Here is an 18,508-nt window from a genome sequence, read left to right as displayed (position 1 = left end):
TATACTTGTGAGGTAAGTTTTCTATGGGGTCAAGGAAAATTCTTCTGCTTGATTTACAGTGAGTTTACCTCCCTTTGTGCACATGTGTGCTCATCAGTTAGTTCCATTTTATTATTATTATTTTTTTTTTAGTAGAAATATCTCAGCTGGTTTTATTGCAATTCTAGAATCGGGGCACTTTATCCTATAAAATAGAGTGAATGTTCTATTGAGTCTATCTGAGGAAGCTGGACATACAGACAGAAAAATACCTGAGAAAACAGAACTAAAAAATGAATAATGGAACTGTCATTTCAAAGTTACTTTCCTAGTAAGGCAGGGACAGGAAAAAGGAATAATAAAAAGGTTACTGTTCAATTAAACAGCCAGTACATGTGGTGTTCATTTTTCTATTCTTTAGATACTTTACTTAGAATAGTAGACTCCATCCAAATTGTCACAAAAGGTATTAGTTCATCTTTTATATGGCTGATATACATATACCAAAATTTGTTAATCCACTCATGAATTGGTGGCCATTTAAGCTAATGGCACATTTTTTGCAGTTGTGAATTGTGCTGCAATAAACATTTGAATTTAGGTGTTTCTGTAAAATTGGTTCTTTTCCTGTAGGTCAATATCCCATAGTAAGATTGCTGGATCAAATGGTAGGCCAACTTTTAGTACTTTGAGCAATCTCCATACTGTTTTCCATAGAGGTTGAACTAATTTACAGTCCCACAAACAGTGTATAGCATTCCTTTCTCTCTGCATCCATATTGGCATGTATTGTTTTTGGATGTTTTAATAAAAGCCATTTAAACAGGATAAAGTTGGTATCTCATCGTGATTTTAATTTGCATTTCCCTGATGATTAGTGATGTTGACCATTATTATATATGTTTATTGGTCATTTGTCTATCTTCTTTTGAAAAGGTTCTGTTTATAGTTTTTGCTCACTTTTGTAATGGGTTTGTTTGTTTTTCTGCTGATTTGTTTGTTCTTTGTAGACTTGGTTATTACGCCTTTATTAGATCTATAGCTTGTGACTATTTTGTTCCATTCTGTAGGTTATCTGTTTACTCTGTAGATTATTTCCTTAGCTATGGAGAAATTGTTTAATTTTATCAAGTCTTATTTATTTATTTATTTTTGCTGTTGCTGTAATTGCTATTGGGATCTTAGTAATAAATTCTTTGCCTGGGCAAATAAGAATTTTTCCTAAATTTTCTTCTAGAATTCTTATTCTTTCATGTCTTACACTTCAATCTTTTTTCTATCTTCAATTAACTTTTGTGAGTAGTAAGAGACATAGATCCTGTTTCTTTCTTCTCTATGTTGATATCCAATTTTCCCAACATAAATTTATTGAACATAGCTTCTTTAACTTGGTGTATATCATTGCCTGATTTGGCAAAGATCTGTTGGCTATATGAGAGTAGTTTTATATTTGGGTTTTTTATTCTGTTCTATTTGTCTATGTCTCTGTTTTTGTGTGAATGCCATGTTGTGTTGGTTATTATAATTTGTAGTATAGTTTGAAGTCTGATGGAGTGTTGCCTCAAGATATGTTTTTTTTTTTAATTTTGTTTAAGATTGCTTTAACTATTTGGGCTCTTTTAGGATCCAAATAATGCACAAAATTTCTTTCTTTTTTTTTTTTTTTTTTAAGAAAGTGTCTCATTATGTCATGCTTGGTAGAAGTGCCATGGTGTCACAGGTCAAAGCAATCTTAAACTGTTGGGATCAAGTGATTCTCTTGCCTAGGTCCCAAGTAGCTGGGACTATAGGCACCCACCACAATGCCCAGCAATTTTTCTTTTTTTTCTTTTTTAAAAATTTATTTATTTATTTATTTATTTATTTTGCTGCTGTTGTCATTGTTGTTTAGCAGGTCTGGGCTGGGTTTGAGCCCATCAGCCCTGGTTTATGTGACCGGCACCCTACCCACTGAGCTACGGGAGATGAGCCAGCACAGAATTTTTTTTCTAAATCTTTGAAATATGATGTTAGAGTGTTTGGCTGAGATTGCATTTAATCTGTAAACATTTGGGGTAGTATAGTCATTTTAATAATGTTGATTTTAATGTTGTTTCTCCATTTGTTTGTGTCATCTGTGATTGTGATTTCTTTGCTTAGTGTTTCATAAGTCTCTTTGTAGAGACCTTTTACCTTGGGTAAGTATATTCGTAAGTATTTTATTTTCTTTGTAGCTATTATGAACTTTATTGAGTCTATTATTTGACTCTTAGTTTGAACACTATTGGTGTATAAGAATGCTACTGATTTATTACATTGTTTTGTAACCTGACACTTTGCTGAATTTATTTATAAACTTCAGAAGTCTGTTAGTGGATTCTTTGAGGTTTTCTGGGTACAAGATCACATCATCAGCAAAAAGCAGTTGTTTGACCATTCATTTCTTTCTCATAATGGTTTATTTTTATGTTTTCTAAGAAGAATACAGAAGAGTAAACTGTCTAGGATGTATGTAAAATAAGCAAAAGGCTCGGCACCTGTAGTACTGTGGTTAAGGCACCGGCCACATACACCTAGGCTAGCTGGAGGGTTCAAACCCAGCCTCTCCCTACTAAACAACCATGACAATTGCAACAAAAAAGTAGCCAGGCATTGTGACAGGTTCCTGTAGTCCCAGCTACTTGGGAGGCTGAGGGAGGAGAATTGGAGAATTGTGTAAGACCAACAGTTGGAGGTTGCTAGGAGCTGTGATGCCATGGAACTCTACTGAGGAACTCTACTGAGATTCTGCCTCAAAAATAAAATAAAATAAAATAAGCAAACAAACACATGATATTGAAAACAGATACTATAAAGATTGAACAATAAAAGTTATCTAGGATATAAAGGTAAATAAAGATAAGAAAGAATGAGAAATAAAAGTATCAATAGGCTGGAAGTCCTGTTGGTATGAGATAAAGCTGTATTGGGAGTAATTGAGGGAGAAACATATCACTTTATTAGAGAGACTTACTATACTATATTTACTTATGTCAGGTTGCTCTATGATATTCTTATGCATGTGTTGCCTTAATTTTAAGTTCTTGTTATACATTCTGGTTTTTATTTATTTATTTTTTTATTTCTACACGGAGTGGATTATACATGTCAATGAATCTACTCATTCTTTTATCTCTTACAAAACCAAGGAGACAGACTCAATTAAAACAATATAAACAGGCTCAGCACCTGTAGCTTACCAGCTAGATTGCCAGCCACATACACCAGAATTGTGGGTTCAAACTCAACCTGGGCCTGCCAAACAACAATGACAACTACAACCAAACAATAGCTAGGCGTTGTGGTGGGCACTGTAGTCCCAGCTACTTGGGAGGCTGAGGCAAGAGAATCACTTGAGCCCAAGATTTTGAGGTTGCTGTGAGATATGGCACCACAGCCAAGACTGACATAGTGAGACTCTGTCTCAAGAAAAACCAACCAAACAAACAAACAAACAAAAAAAGACCTCTGAGTGAATTAATAAGGAGAGCAAACATTAATGGAAGGTGTAAGTCAATGATTTTCAAAGGCTTTTAAAAAAGTTATTATCTTTAACAACAACAATGAAAAAAGACTGCCTATAAGGGAATCTTTTAATTACAGACAATCAAAAGGAAAAATGTTGCCTCTGCATAAGTGGTTACAAAAATACCTTAGTGACTGAATTTTTCCTTAAGGATGTGTAGAGGCTATACAGAATACAGAACAGATTGCAGACAAAGAACAAAAAACTCAAGTGCACAAGAAATGAAAATTTATTTTATTATAGATTGTTTGGAGTCCTGATCACATTAAGTGGCAGACACCAGATTTCATGAACTCAGAGACTTCTCATTAATCCTTGGTGGGCATCCACCCATGCTGGTGTCTGCTAGACTCTGAGCTATTTGGCCATTGCCTGTACTGCCAGGAAGACCTCCAGTGGTCTGAATAACTTATTTTCATTTACTTCTGATTCAGTCAGTGCCAAGCAAGACATCAGCTCTGAAACAGCACACAACATACAGAAATTATTTAATAGTTTCCACATAGTTCTGAGGAATTCCATCAAGCCATCTCATTTTCCTATGTTTGTATAGTCTTCAATCATTTCAAAGTAAAAGCAAACCAATGCACTAAGCAGAACAATAGAACTAAAGTCAGTGTCCTTGGGGCTGGGATGAGGACGCTGAAAATCAGAGGAATGACTCTGTGTCTTTTAAATGAGAGGAAGGCCGATTCACAGTAGCATCATATAGTCAATTCTCCTAAGAAATCCATTCTGCAATGTAGAGATTTCCTCACACCAATTCATTGATTAGGCTCAAATCCTGTGAAAAGCAAGAAGGCGGTTGATTCCATACTGTATCTGCTCGGTCTTAATGCTATAAATGATTGGATTCATAAATGGGGGGAAGAGGAAGTAGACATAGCTCATGATGATATGAACAATGTGTGGCACATGTTTCCTAAATCAATGAATGAGAGTTAGCCCAGTCACAGTGACATAAAAAACCAGAACACAGCTAACGTGTGAAACACAAGTATTCAGGGCCTTAGCCTGCTCTTTACCTGAGGCAATTCCCATGATAGTCTTAAGGATTAGGATGTAAAAGATAAAAATAGAGTCCAAAGAGCTAGTTAATGAAAACAGAGCTATAGGATAGAGTCTATTGAAGGTTATGTCAGCACAGGCCAGTTTGATCACATCCTGGTGTAGGCAGAAGGCATGGGAAAATACATGAGATCTGCAGTAGGCGAATTCAGAGAGGGTGATGATTATTGGCACAATTAGCACAAATCCCCTCATTAGAACCCCCAGACCTGTCTTCACCACCTTAGCATTGGTGAGAATAGAGGTATATCTCAGGGGATTACAGATGGCAACAAAGCGATCATAGGCCATGATGAGCAAGACTCTGGACTCCACAATAGAGAGTGAGTGGATTACATAAGCCTGGAAGAAGCAAGCTCCATGGCTTATCTTCCTGTGATCCAGCTACAGAACACCAAGCACAGTGGGCATTGTTGTCAAAGTCACTCCAAGGTCTGTGGCTGCCAGTATTGCCAGAAAGTAGTACATGGGCTCATGAAGAGTGTGGTCTTCTTGGATAAGAAACAGGAGGGTGCCATAGCCAAGGAGCATAGAGACATAGATTGCAAAGAAAAAAATGGATGAAAGATCTCCAGACCTGGAAATCCAGTCAGTGGAAAAGGGGCAGTGCTGATGTTGGACCACATGTTCGAGACCTAAGGAGAAACAAAGAAAGCTCTCTCCAGACCAAACGTGTTCAGTAGAAATAGAATTTGAACCACATAATGTGATTTTAAATGTTCTAGTAGCCATATACTCACAGATCTAGACTATGCTACTATTCCAAGACTCCAGTTTCTTCTTGTGGTCCATTGAGACACCATACTTCATCAAATAAGTGTTAAAAATGGAAGTCATTTTACACATACTGTAAAAATAATTCATGAATTGAAAAAGAAAGTCTGTTCTCTGACTAGCTCTTTGTTAAATTGGTGTGGTTGGCATAAACATATCCTCCCCCTCCAGACTTCCTATCCCAATCCCTGAGGCTGTGAGTATGATGAAATATCATGCTTGGACATATATAGATGTAATTAAAATTACTGATCAATTCACTTTGCATTAATTTAATGGGAGATTACTTAGGAGGACCTAATTTAATCTTATGCGCCCTTAAAAGCAAAGAGTTTTCACAGACTAATGATGAAATAGGAAACCAAAGAGAGTCAAAGTTTGAGCAGGATTTATGGGGAAGTTGCTGGGTGGGTCACAGAAGAATGATTCCAAGGTGCTTTTAGAAGCAGAGAAAGGGACCCAGCTGACAGTCTGCAATAAAATAGGGACCTTGAAGCTGTTTTAAGGGGACAGGGACATAAGAAGCTAAATTTGGGCAACAACCTGAATGAGCTTGGAAGGGGATTCTTCCCCAAAGCCTTAAAACAATAGCCCACCTAGCTAACACTCTGATTTTGGCCTAATTATAACTTTAAGCAGAGAATCTAGGTAGGTCTACTAGACTGCAGAACTATAGAACCCTGATATAACAAATTAGTATTGTTTTAAACAGCACAGTTTCTGATAATTTATTATGTAACAACAGAAAACTAATGAAGAGGTATTGCTATTATTCATATTCTGCTAAGAACAAACAAATAGTTATGGAATTTATATATGTTAGTTATTGTGCCCATTACTACTACTACAAAATTGTCACAGGGAAAATCCCTGGAAACCGTCAATGTGTTACAACACTAAACATTTGTTTTTTACTTATATTCATGGCTAGTAATTTAGGCTCTGCTTGGATGGGCAGCTTTGGTAATTTCTGATGCATTTTCTCAGGCACAGGTGTAGCCAGATATCATCTCCATCCAATTAAATAATTTCCTGTTCTTTTCTTCTTCCATCCATCACCCATTTCTTGAGTTTATTTCAATCTTGTCTCTCACTTTACTTTCTCCCTCTGATTAAACCCAGATGACTTTTGCAACATCTAGGCTTTAGCACAAAACTAAATATATGATTTTTGACTTTTATTTTCTGTTACTAGTCTCTCAGACCTACTGGCTCTAATTAACTTAATCTAGTTAAAGTATGGTTGCACTTCCAGTCCAATACTAACATTGCTTACCTGATGGCCTGCTATATTAACACATCAATTTCCCTGGAATCAATGACAAACTTTGACATACTGATAATGAGGTCATTTATGAAATGTTAATTATTTTATTATTAACACACAGATACATTTACTGATTGGTATGCTGATTGTTAAATTCACTTATGTAAGAACATTAACTTTCAAATAAACCTTATAATATCCTACTTGACTTAGGTAAGCTGACAGTTGTGTAAGGTACAAAGCAGAAGAAGGAGAGGGCAGAAGAGTCACTTAGGTGGATGTAAACAGAAAGAAAACTGAGCCTAGAGAACAGCATTGGGAGGAGAAGAACATGTAATATAGAGACCTACAGACATCACGATGACCCCTGTGCATGTTCACTCCCAGTCAGTCTCTCTTTCTTTCCTTGCCTTTCTGAAGAATATTCCTATTGAAGGAAAAATATTCTTGATAGTGCTCGGCTAAGCAGAAAGTGTAGGTTAGCAACCTGGACATCTTAATTTACCATTAGGTAAAAACTGCTACTTTTCTTTGACAAAAAGGCTTTTAGAATTTTCTAGGAAGTTGAACTTTTATGTTACATCTGTCAGAATCCATGGATATAGACAGTTTGCATCATTCTGTTTACCCTCCTGTAAAATCTATGTGAAGTCTATGAAGATTCATCATCTTTCTTTTTCCCTTAATCAGCACATTCCATTCTCCCACAGGGGCTAGAGTCTTACCTGGGGCATCAAGAATGAAGAGGAGAGGGGTGCTGCCAGGTCTTGAAGTAGATACTGTTTTGTTGAGAAGCTATCTTTGAAGACTGCTAACAAGATTAATTTGTGGGGTTATTTGTATATAAAATGACTCCCAAAGGTAGCTTTTACTGCTGCATAATTAGGCTTCTGAGATATCTTTTTCTGGCTTTCTCTGGAGAAAGTGGCAGGCCTCTAGAACTATATTTTACACCCCCATGTTTCCTTTACAGAATAAAATCAAAATTGTAATTCCATCCAGCAGAAGAAAATAATGCCATCAAAAAACAACTTTGTCTTTTTTTGATTCTTCACCTCAGAAAGAAGCTCTGTCATCCAAACTGCTTTTGAATTTGTCAATTCTGAATCCTGGAACAAGTAAGCTCAGTAAACTCAGATGAAGCTCAATAATTCCTTGACACTTACCTTTCCTTGGTTCCAAATGAGATTGCTTATTACAGTACTTGGCATAGGCATTCTTGAAGTGATATTTTCTCACAATGAGTACTGTGGATGAATTCTTTCATCAGGAAGCTTTTATCTGCCTCATGATAAGTCTTACCAAGGGGTCATAGTTCTTGCTTCTGGAGCAATAAAAGACAAATAAAAACATCTTTCATTTTAAGTGTCCAATAATAAGGTAAAAATGAGGGCATGCTGTAGATATCCTTTCCATCTCTGGCTTTCTCTAAAAATGTATACCTGAATGGACAATTATGATACTCATAGTTTAGCAGAGAGATCTGAGAGTCTCTGTTGTCTTGTGTTAGTCTTGTATTCCAGAATTGTCTCATCTTCAAACAGCCAATCTCCACACAAAACAATGAATAAAAAACCCTGATTGCTGTTGCTATAAAGACCCTCTTGTAACTGTGTTCTGCCCCAAAGAGGTGTGCCACATACTGTGACTCCATTTCACCCCTCCTCCCATCTTTCCAATCCCTCATTCCCCTACTCCAACCCTAGTATTAGATCACCTACTGCCTTCATATTAGAATTTAATACATTGGATTCTTGCTGCTCCATTCTCATGATGCTTTACTAAGAGGAATCCATCCAGGTTAATACATAAGATGTAGGGTGGCACCTGTGGCTCAAGGAGTAGGGTAGGGCTCTGGCCCCATATGCCAGAGGTGGTGGGTTCAAACCTGGCCCCAGCCAAAAACTGCAAAAAGAAAAAAAAAAAAAAGATGTAAAGTCTCCATCTTTTTTAATGGCTGATTAGTATCCCATGATATACGTATACCACAGCTTGTTCAACCATTCCTGGCTTGGTAGGCATCTAGATTGCTTCCACGTTTTGATGACTGTAAATTGAGCCTGGATAAACAGTCTAGTGCAAATATCCATATGATAAAAGAATTTTTGTTTTTCTGGGAGATGCCTAGTAATGGGATTGCAGGATCAAATGGGAGGTCTACTTTGAGTTATTTGAAGATTCTCCATACTGCCTTCCAAAAAGGTTGTATTAGATTGCAGTCCCACCCCAGGAGTATAAAATCTTCCCCTCTCTCCATATCTGCACCAGCATCTGCAGCTTTGAGACTTAGTGATGTGGGCTATTCTTACTGGAGTTAAATGATATCTCAGCAGGGTTTTGATTTACATTTCTCTGATGATCAGGAATGATGAGAATTTTCTTAAATACTTCTTAGCCATTTGTCTGTCTTCATCAGAGAAGATTCTGTTCATATCTCTTGCCCAGAGGTAGATGAGATTGTTTACTATTTTTCTATTGATTAATTTTGGTTCTCTGTAGATTTTAGTTATCAACTGTTTGTCATATTGATACCCTACAAATATCTTTTCCCATTCTGGAGGTTGTCTTTTTGCTTTACTTGTTGTGTCCTTAGCTGTGCAGAAGCTTTTCAGCTTAATTAAATTCTATTTGTTAATTTTGTTGTTGCGATGGCCGCTGAAGTCTTTGTCATAAATCTTTCCCCAGTCAAACATCATCAACAGCTTTCCCCACACTTTCTCCTATGATTTTTATTTTTATGTGTCTTAGATTCAAGTCTCTTATTCATCTTGGATCAATTTTTTAAAAGATTGAAAGGTATGGGTTGAAGTTCAGTCTGTTACATGTGGTTATCCATTTCTCCCAGCAGCATTTGTTAAATAGGAGTTCTTTCCCCCACTGTATGCTTTTGTGTGGTTTATCTATGATTGGATGGCAAGTAGAGACTGGTTTCATCCCTTGGTTCTCTATTCTGTTATATAAGCTTATGTCTCTATTTTTGTGCCAATATCATGCTGTTTTGATTATTGTGGACTTGTAATGTAGCCTGAAGTCAAGTAACGTGATGTCTCTGACTTTGCTTTTATTACTAATAGTCTTAGCTATATGGAGCTTATTCTGGTTTCATACAAAACGAAGTACTATTTTTTCAGTTCTTCAAAATATGATGTTTGTTGCCATTAGGGTCTCATGGAGAAGCGATGTCACAGAGAATAAACACGCAACTGAATTTTATTTAAATAAAGGGGCTCACAGCTCACTCAGGCATGGGACATATTACTTTATTTAGTCCTGGCTTAAACATCCAGGGACTACTGCTCTCTCATGGTGAGTGGCCAAGTTGCTTATCTTTTCTTGGTTTAAATAGTTAACTGTGCACATGGGCACTGTGCCTCATTAATATTCATTACAATCTATCTGCATATGTGCACTGTACATCAATGACCTCATCAATATTCATTACAATCCATAATCCATCTCATGAATAAACATCTTGTGAGCAACTCCTCCCTAATAATCCACAGTTTAACTGATATCACTTTATCTAACATAATCCTTTTGAACATAATCCCTTTAACATAACTTAAATGAGGAACCATGTTGTCAGCCATTATCTTCTTTATTCTATCTGATGAAGCCTGAGGCTATGGGGTAGCAAGGTAGATTCAATACCTGCCCTTACTTACCTCACTGTCTGGAGGAAGTTACTTTGATTTTAAGCAAGGCATAATTAAGAAATTTCTAAGACATACAGAAAACTTGTTTGCAAGCCTCCACTCCCATGTGGGCCTTAAGTCAGGGGGTTTTTACACCCACAACCAACCAGGCCGACCTTAGGTCAGGGGGGGTTTATGACCACAACCAACCTGGCCATATGGGATTCTGCCTCAGTTTCTCACAAGTATGCCTGCACAAAGTCTTTTCACTGCTCTCTCTCAAACAGCTTTTTTGGCCAGAGGTACATAGGTCTTTTGCCTACAGATGTTGGTATTTTAATGGGTATTGTATTGAAGCTGTAGATTGCTTTGGATAAAACAGACATTTTGACAATATTGATTCTTCTCAGCCAAGAGGATGGTATGTTTTTCCATTTGTTAGTGTCTTCTGCAATATTTTTCCTTAGGGTTTCATGATTCTCTTTGAAAAGATCTTTCACCTCTTTTGTTTGATATATACCTAAGTATTGTATTTTATTTGAAGCATCTGTGAAGGGAATTGCGTCCTTGATTTTCTTCTCAACTGGCCTGTTATTTGGCATATAATTCTGGGGCAAGACAAAATTGTTTGTTTATAGAGAACTTGTTTTTCTGAAATTTTCCCTGAATAAAAATTAGAAATAAATAAGAAAGTTAAATATGATTTAGTACTTCTGAGGATGCACCTTTAGCCTCTGGTTAATATTTATGTATGTATTTTCATGTAATATTAAAGTTATTCATTTTAAATAATATTACATCATTTTAGCAAAATTTCCTCCAACTAATTTTTCTTAAGAATAACCTATCTTCCCTTTTACAAGTTTTCTGTAATGATGTTCTTCCATTATCAATATTCAATTGTATTTTTCAACATATCACAGAAAAACTGACTGACTTAGACTATAAGATGTAAGTTTAAGCTTTAATCATCATTTACCTGTTAAATTTGGATAATTCATTTTCCAGAGTAATTTCTTTTTTTGAAATAAAAATTATTCCTTTCTGCTTGACTTCTATAAATACCCACCATTTGAATAATGCAGCTGTATGTTATCAAAAATGGTAGATAAGTGAACACACTTTGTAACCTGCGAACTATGATTCAGGAATTTTCTCCTCGATAAACACAATAATTAACTATCCATCTTTCATTTGCCAAACTCAGGTTCCAGAATAATAAAACAAAATTTTCTTCCAAACTTGTTTGTTTGATATACTTTGGTGACAGCCTTGAACTTTTGCTGAATTACTTACTCTTCAGAGTGAATTTTGAAGAATAATAAATTTTCACATTTTCCATTAAATATTAGAATCAGTTTCTAGTTTCTTCTTACCTGGATTCTACCTTAAACCTCTAAAGTATGATTCTAGGGAATTTTTTCACCCGGTATATTATACTATCATTTAATTTTAACAACCTGTATGTTGTTCTGTGATTGTTACATGAAAAATCAGTAGAGACCTGTGCTGTAATAAAAAATAAGATTAGATGGTTAAAAAGAAAACGCATGTGAAATATTAAGTATAGAGTATAAGTGTCTAAACACAATATTAAGTAAATGAGGTGAGGGATATATTAACCAGTATGATGTAATCATTCAAAATTGTATATGGAATCAGCACATTGAACCCCATAAATGCATTAATGTATACATGACCTACCTCTTTATGACTTAGTAAAAAAAGAAAACTGAAAATGGATTTTATAAATATAGCAAATATCCAAAATATAATTTGAAGACTTCTAAAACATTCTATCACAGCACACCATTGTTAATTTTTTGAAATAATCAACCAAATGTACACAGACAAAAAGATAGCATTTAAACAGGAGAATTACTTCTTCAAATAAACAATTACTATAAAGTACAGAAGACAAATATACTATTGAAGGAAGACTATGAAGAAATAAGTAAATATTCCCAAGGGTGATCATAGATTTGTATATTATCACATTTGATCACTTTCAATTCCGGTTTTCTCTATTTTAAGTCTATATGTGGTATTAAATAAGGCAATTTGGAGTTTTTTCTTTCCTAATTAAGCTGAAATGTTTATCTCAGAAAGTGTCCTTTTAATTACTAGCTATTTCATTTTTATTTTCAAATCTGCTTCTTATATTAACATATCAGTTCTTCTGTGTTTGCATGTTCCCCCTTCCTATTTTCCTCCTTTCCCTTGTTTTTAAATCTAGCCCTTTTACTTTACTTATTAATTTTTAACCTTTAAATTTAAATTTCTATTTTACTTGAACCATTCCACTATTGTCCTTCTCTTTGAAGTAGTATATATGTGTGAGTGTTTATTATCTATACTGAAGGTTTCTTTTCTTTCTTTCTTTCTTTTTTTTAAATATGCAATGTCAGTGGTGTCATCCTCTTAACTCACTGGTCTTAAACTCTTGGGTTCACATGATCCACCTCCAGAGTGCTTGGGATCACAGCCATCTGCTGCCATTCCCAAATATTCATTTATGTCTGTCATAACTTTATGTTTGTGAGAGTCATCTATATTTTTGTACCTTTTGGCTCTTTCTTCTTATTGTGTTATAATATTTATTTATAAGAACATATACCACCATTGATTCATTCTATGTTCTTTTTGTGAGAAGCTAAGTATTATGGGCATTATTTTACATACTATTGGTAATTGGAGGAGATGCACTGGATTACACATCTTATTAAATATTTTTTTGAAAGTTATTTTGGAATAAAGTTATTTTAATCATTTATAGCACTATAATAGTTTTTCTTTATTTTTTCATTGACACATAATATTTGTAGATATTCATGGGAGGATTGTGATATTTTGATATTATGTATAAAATGTGAAATAAGCAAATCAGGGCATTATAGATATCCATTACCTCAAATATTTGTTATTGCTTTGTGTTGGGCATATTTAAATATTCTGCACTAGCTGTTTTGAAATATGCAATATATTCTCACTAACTATCATCATTCTACTATGATATAGAACACAAGAACTTTCTGTGTTGGGGGAGGAATAACAAGAGGTTGGTTATTGGGTACAAACATACAGACAGAAGGAATAAGTTCTAGCATAGCAGGTTTTGAGTGTTCTACTTGTTCCCTAGTCTTTCCAGTATTTTGTATCATCCATCTATCATTTTCTTCCATCCACATTCAGAATTTAATTTAAACATTTTTAATCTTTCAAAGAATAAGAAGTAATTTACATCCCTTTCCAAATTGGCCTAAATCAAGTCACATGGTCACAAAGAAAAAGGAATGAACTGGAAATATGTGGCTCACTATGAAAGTTTTGAGATAGTGTGTTATGTTCCCTTCCTTATTTCACTTCTAAGCAACACAATCAACACAGTTTGTGTGATTCACCCATGCACGTTTCAACTTGCTCAGCTTATCAATGCTGGTAGGAGGGCTTTATTTGTTTCCATCTACATGGATTTTACATTTCTTAATTTCCGTATATCACAAAATTTCTGTAATGACCCCTGTATAGTCTCTGGATCAGCAGACGTAAAGTTCAGGATAGTAAAGGTGGACAAGGGTCTATCATGGGAACAAAAATGGTTACAATCCATGCTGATAACAGCTACAGTCTTTGCACAGTGCAATGCTCCTGGTACAAAAAAGAAGACACATTCTATACTACTAAGCAACCTTAGTACTTTTGAAAAGATGTAATATATCAAAATGTAAATTATGACTTTGATGTATCTTAGTAGAACTGTAGAAAATACCAAGGGAGTTATGGTCACATAAGGTCATATGTTCACATTAAATATTGAGGTTCAATTGCTTGATAAGATAATTAAGTATTTGAGATGGTTTTCAGAAAATGGAGTGGGATCATTTTCTCTGAAGTGCATTTCTGAACTAAGAATTCTGGCAAAGGCATCGAAGAATAACCAAGAAGTACATGCTGTTCAACAAAAAGCAATATAGTTTCGCACTTGGGATGAGTGAAAGAGCACATATTAATGTATAAATAAAACGTTCAAAATTTACAATGCTGGATAAGAGGAATAAATATAGGATATCATAAATCAACTTTGGAGTCAACCACACATAGTAAGTTGGAATGCCAGAATTCCTCTTGACTATTGTATATAGCTGGAAAATTATTAACCAAGGATATTTTAAGCAATTAAATCAATGAATGGAAAATGAAGCTTATAGTGGACCTTGATAATAAACAGCATGTTCTCATCAATTCCTTTATTCTGTCTCTTATATCCTCAAAACTCTTGGATCTGCATAAATTTTATTATTTTGGATGAATTTATTTTGTTAACGTATTCATTTAATACATCAACATAGATATTCTAAGTGTAAGAGTAAGGAAGAAACTATAAATAATACTGTACTAAATTTTACCCTACTATCCAAGGCAGTGTTTTCTGAGCTAGACAAATTTATTATTTGCATTGTTCTTAGTCACTACTGCTGACATTTTGAAAACAAAGTGAGAATAATAAATAACTATAATGTCTGTGATTTCTAATAAGTGATGATGAAAATATACAGCCAGATTGTGTATAGTTTCTAGGCTTAATGCTGTCTATGGCAGCGTGATAACAGAAAGGTGGAGTGTCTCACTGTTGTTCCTCAGCTTAGAACATGCACTCTGGCAAACCAAGTATTTTATTTCTTTGTGCATGTCTAGTACGAGTTATGAAAGCACTGTTAATATTGATTTTGGTGCTATATATAAGTTTTCATGTGTAAGCAAAGTAATAATAAAGAATCTATTAATAATTATCACTGACTATATATACATATATGGATATAAATATATATGTACACATATACATATATGTATAGATGTAACCTTGTTATCCATTCATACACACATAATAAACTAAGAAAAAGCTAATTTATAAGTTATCAATTAAGTTATAAAATAATTAAATAGTTAATATAAGAGAAAGAAATTTATGAATCAGACTTATTTAAACTTTTTCCTTTTCATAATTATATATGAACTCATTTCAGCCTAATGTATCTTCCAGTTGTTTTTTATAACAAAGTAATAGAAGGAGAATCTCATGATATGATACTTTTTACATATAGGTTTCAATGTTAGAAACCTTACACTTAGAAACATTGAAGTAGAGAAACTAAAAAAAAAAAAAAAAATTAAAAAGAAAAAAAGAAATATTTATAAAAAATAACTTACATAAAATTTAAATTTAGCAAAACTCACTTGACTGTTAGGAAAGGGATAATACTAATGTCCTTGGATAACTCAGAGAGTTATTGTGACCTAGGAATCATAAATCTATTATACATTTAAAATGTTTAACATAAACATCAGTGTGTTTATATGATACGGATCTCATATGTCTTTAATCACTGTCATATATGAATGGTAAATATTTTTCCTGCTTTCATTTTTCAAATTCAACAGCAAGGGAAACTAAATTACATTCTCTAGAACTATAGCAGGTAAAAGCAAATTAACAACAATTTGAAAGTAGGATCTTTAAGAAGTTGGCTAAGAGAGGACAAGGACTGTCACAGGAGGGACAGACATTCCAGAATGTAGAAGTAGCCTTACAGGGAGCAAAAAAAAAAAAAGAAGAAGAAGAAGAAGGAGGAGGAGGAGGAAGAGGAAAAGAAAAGAAAAAAATAGATCATTTCAGAGATAAACAGAGGAAGAGCTTTGTAGTCCAGCTGAGCTGTGGGAACGTTCCTGGGGGTCTGTGGTGACAACGTGGAAAGGGAAGTGTCACAAACAAGAGCTCTGAGCCTTTGATCAAAAAATATAATACTAAATTTGTGTTCATGAATATTTTGAATGTTCACTCACTAAAAAATATACTAACAGGTTACACACCTAATATTAGAATCCAAAAGTAAATACGTTAGCATTCTTTGGACTATTGCTAATGGAATTTTATGTACTTATTATTACTGTGTACAACTTATTTCCACCTACCTGAGAAGCTTAACTGCACTGCGGCTCTGCTAATAACTGATAACTCTTCTGTCCCAGTCAGGACTAGCCAGCACATAGCATGGTGATGTGAGAGTATAGAAAAAACTTGAGGTTGATAAATGGTTTTGAATTTTGGTGTTTCAATAACTGGGTCAGTATCTATTCCAAAAGTAAGAATCAGATTCTTAGATTTGATGATTGAGTTGACCCTGCTAATTTTATACATGAGGAGGATGAGACTTAAGGATAAAATGGGTGTTCAAAAGATTCTACACTAAATGATTCTGATTCTATCCCCAATGTGGCAGCTGAGTCTTACTTAATATCATTTGTCTCAGCATACATTCTGTAAAATGAAAGGGTTAATAAAACTGTCCTAAAAATTTTATGTATGCTGACACCAAGATTAAAAGTCAATTGCCAAGTCTTGTGCACATTCTAAGGTAGGCTGTATTCACTACAAAGAACACATTTGGGTATTTGGTAGTAAGAGGTAGAAAACGTAGAAATGTTATAACTGTTGTGTTGTTATTTACCAATTCATTTGCATTTAAACATTTACTTTAGTCTCATAACATCTTTTATTCTATTAGACAAGACAGAATGGGCTTTAGGGATAGGTTTTCTCAGTAAAGGTAGAAAAGATCTGAAGGACCTTAAGAGAGTCAATTTCTGATATGTATTAAAAATACATAAAAACTGCTTATCTCATGCACAGTAAATGTACACATATAATGGTTATATCCAAAAATAAAAACACAAGAAATTTAGAAAGCAAGGACTTTACTACAAACGTATTCACTTCCTGGGCAAGTGGTTATTGACACATCATTTTACATAATTCACTTTATTGAGGATTATAGTTAATTTAAAAATAAGGAAATAGGAAAGTAAAAGTTTCTCTGTCCATTTCTCTGGCCTTGGTGGACTAAATAAGAAAATGAAAGTGTATATGCTTTTAACATGTAAAGCATTACAGAAAAACAAATCAATATTGGGAGAAATCATTTCTGTATTAGTCATTTCTCTTCAAATTAATAATTACCTTTTCTAAAGCACAATTAACTCCCAGAATTCTTAGTGAACCACCGCTGGACCCTACTACGGATTTGCTGGGTCTTGACACTATAGATGATGGGGTTCATCAGGGGAGGGAAGATGATGTAGATGTTGCCCATGAGGACGTGGACCACAGGAGAGAGGTGCTTCCCAAAACGGTGCACCATGGTCAGGCCAATGATTGGGATGTAGAAAACCAGGACGGCACTGATGTGGGAGACACAGGTCTGCAAAGTCTTGAATCGTTCCTCCCGGGATGCAATAGCCAAAACAGAGTGCAGGATCAGAATGTAGGATATGAGAATTAACAGAGAATCAGACAAAAGTGTACAAATCACCAGAGCCAAGGCGTAGAAACTGTTGAAGTGGATGTCAGAGCAGGCTAGTCTCAGTAGGTCTTGGTGTAGACAGAAAGAGTGGGAGAGGACACGGGAACGGCAGTAATGAAAAAACTTTAGGCGGACTATGGGAGCAATGATGAACGCAAAACTCCTAACTAAAATTGCCAGCCCAATTTTGATGATCCTGGCACTGGTTAGTATAGATGTATACCTCAGAGGGTTACAGATTGCTGTAAAACGATCAAAAGCCATGGCAAGAAGGACTCCAGACTCCATGCCAGACAGACCATTAACAAAAAAGGCCTGAGCAATGCAGGCATCCAGACTAATCTCCTGGCTGAGGCCCCATAGAATCCCCAACACTGTGGATACTGTGGATAACCCCATGCACAGGTCGGTGAGAGCCAGCATGGCCAGGAAGTAGAACATGGGCTCATGCAGGCTGGGCTCTGTACGGATTATGTGCAGCACCAGGCAGTTCCCAGAGAGTACAATCGCATAGATGCAGGAGAAAGGGATGGAGAGCCAAGGGTACTCTTTTTCCATACCAGAAAAAGCTGTAAGAAGAAATGCGGAGTTATTGATTTTGGAAGCAGGTTGAACAGACATTGATCTACAAAGATAGAACATTCTGTAGGAAAGATGTATGTAACAGTTAATTAGGATTCACGTGTGAAAAGCCTGAGGTAAATGACTATCCCCAGACTGATTAGGTTAGTAAAGGCATATTAGATGTGAAACTACTCTTTGTATTTTTTTCAGAAGCCAAATTTTCTCTGTATTTACTAAGTTATACCTTTATAAGACACGTCCTTGTTATTAGACCTTTGACTTCACCAGATACATTAGTGTCCATATCCACAATACCATC

At 35.1% G+C, this 18,508-nt stretch overlaps 1 protein-coding gene and 1 pseudogene across 1 annotated transcript; both read right to left on the bottom strand.

Annotated features, from left to right (window-relative positions):
- Positions 1-1,628: 1,628 nt before the first annotated feature.
- Positions 1,629-5,217, bottom strand: LOC100954649 (annotated as a pseudogene).
- A 12,081-nt stretch (positions 5,218-17,298) lies between these two features.
- On the bottom strand, positions 17,299-18,216 carry LOC100954341 (olfactory receptor 51V1-like). The gene has a single exon (XM_003781439.3). It carries the CDS (start codon positions 18,181-18,183, stop codon positions 17,299-17,301), a length of 885 nt encoding a protein of 294 aa, XP_003781487.2. The 5' UTR covers positions 18,184-18,216.
- Between the last annotated feature and the right edge of the window lie 292 nt (positions 18,217-18,508).

The sequence above is a fragment of the Otolemur garnettii genome, unplaced genomic scaffold, assembly GCF_000181295.1.
Source record: "Otolemur garnettii isolate 467f Iridium unplaced genomic scaffold, OtoGar3 scaffold00001, whole genome shotgun sequence".
Classification (NCBI taxonomy): domain Eukaryota; kingdom Metazoa; phylum Chordata; class Mammalia; order Primates; family Galagidae; genus Otolemur; species Otolemur garnettii.
This window is presented reverse-complemented; position numbering and strand designations above follow the sequence as displayed.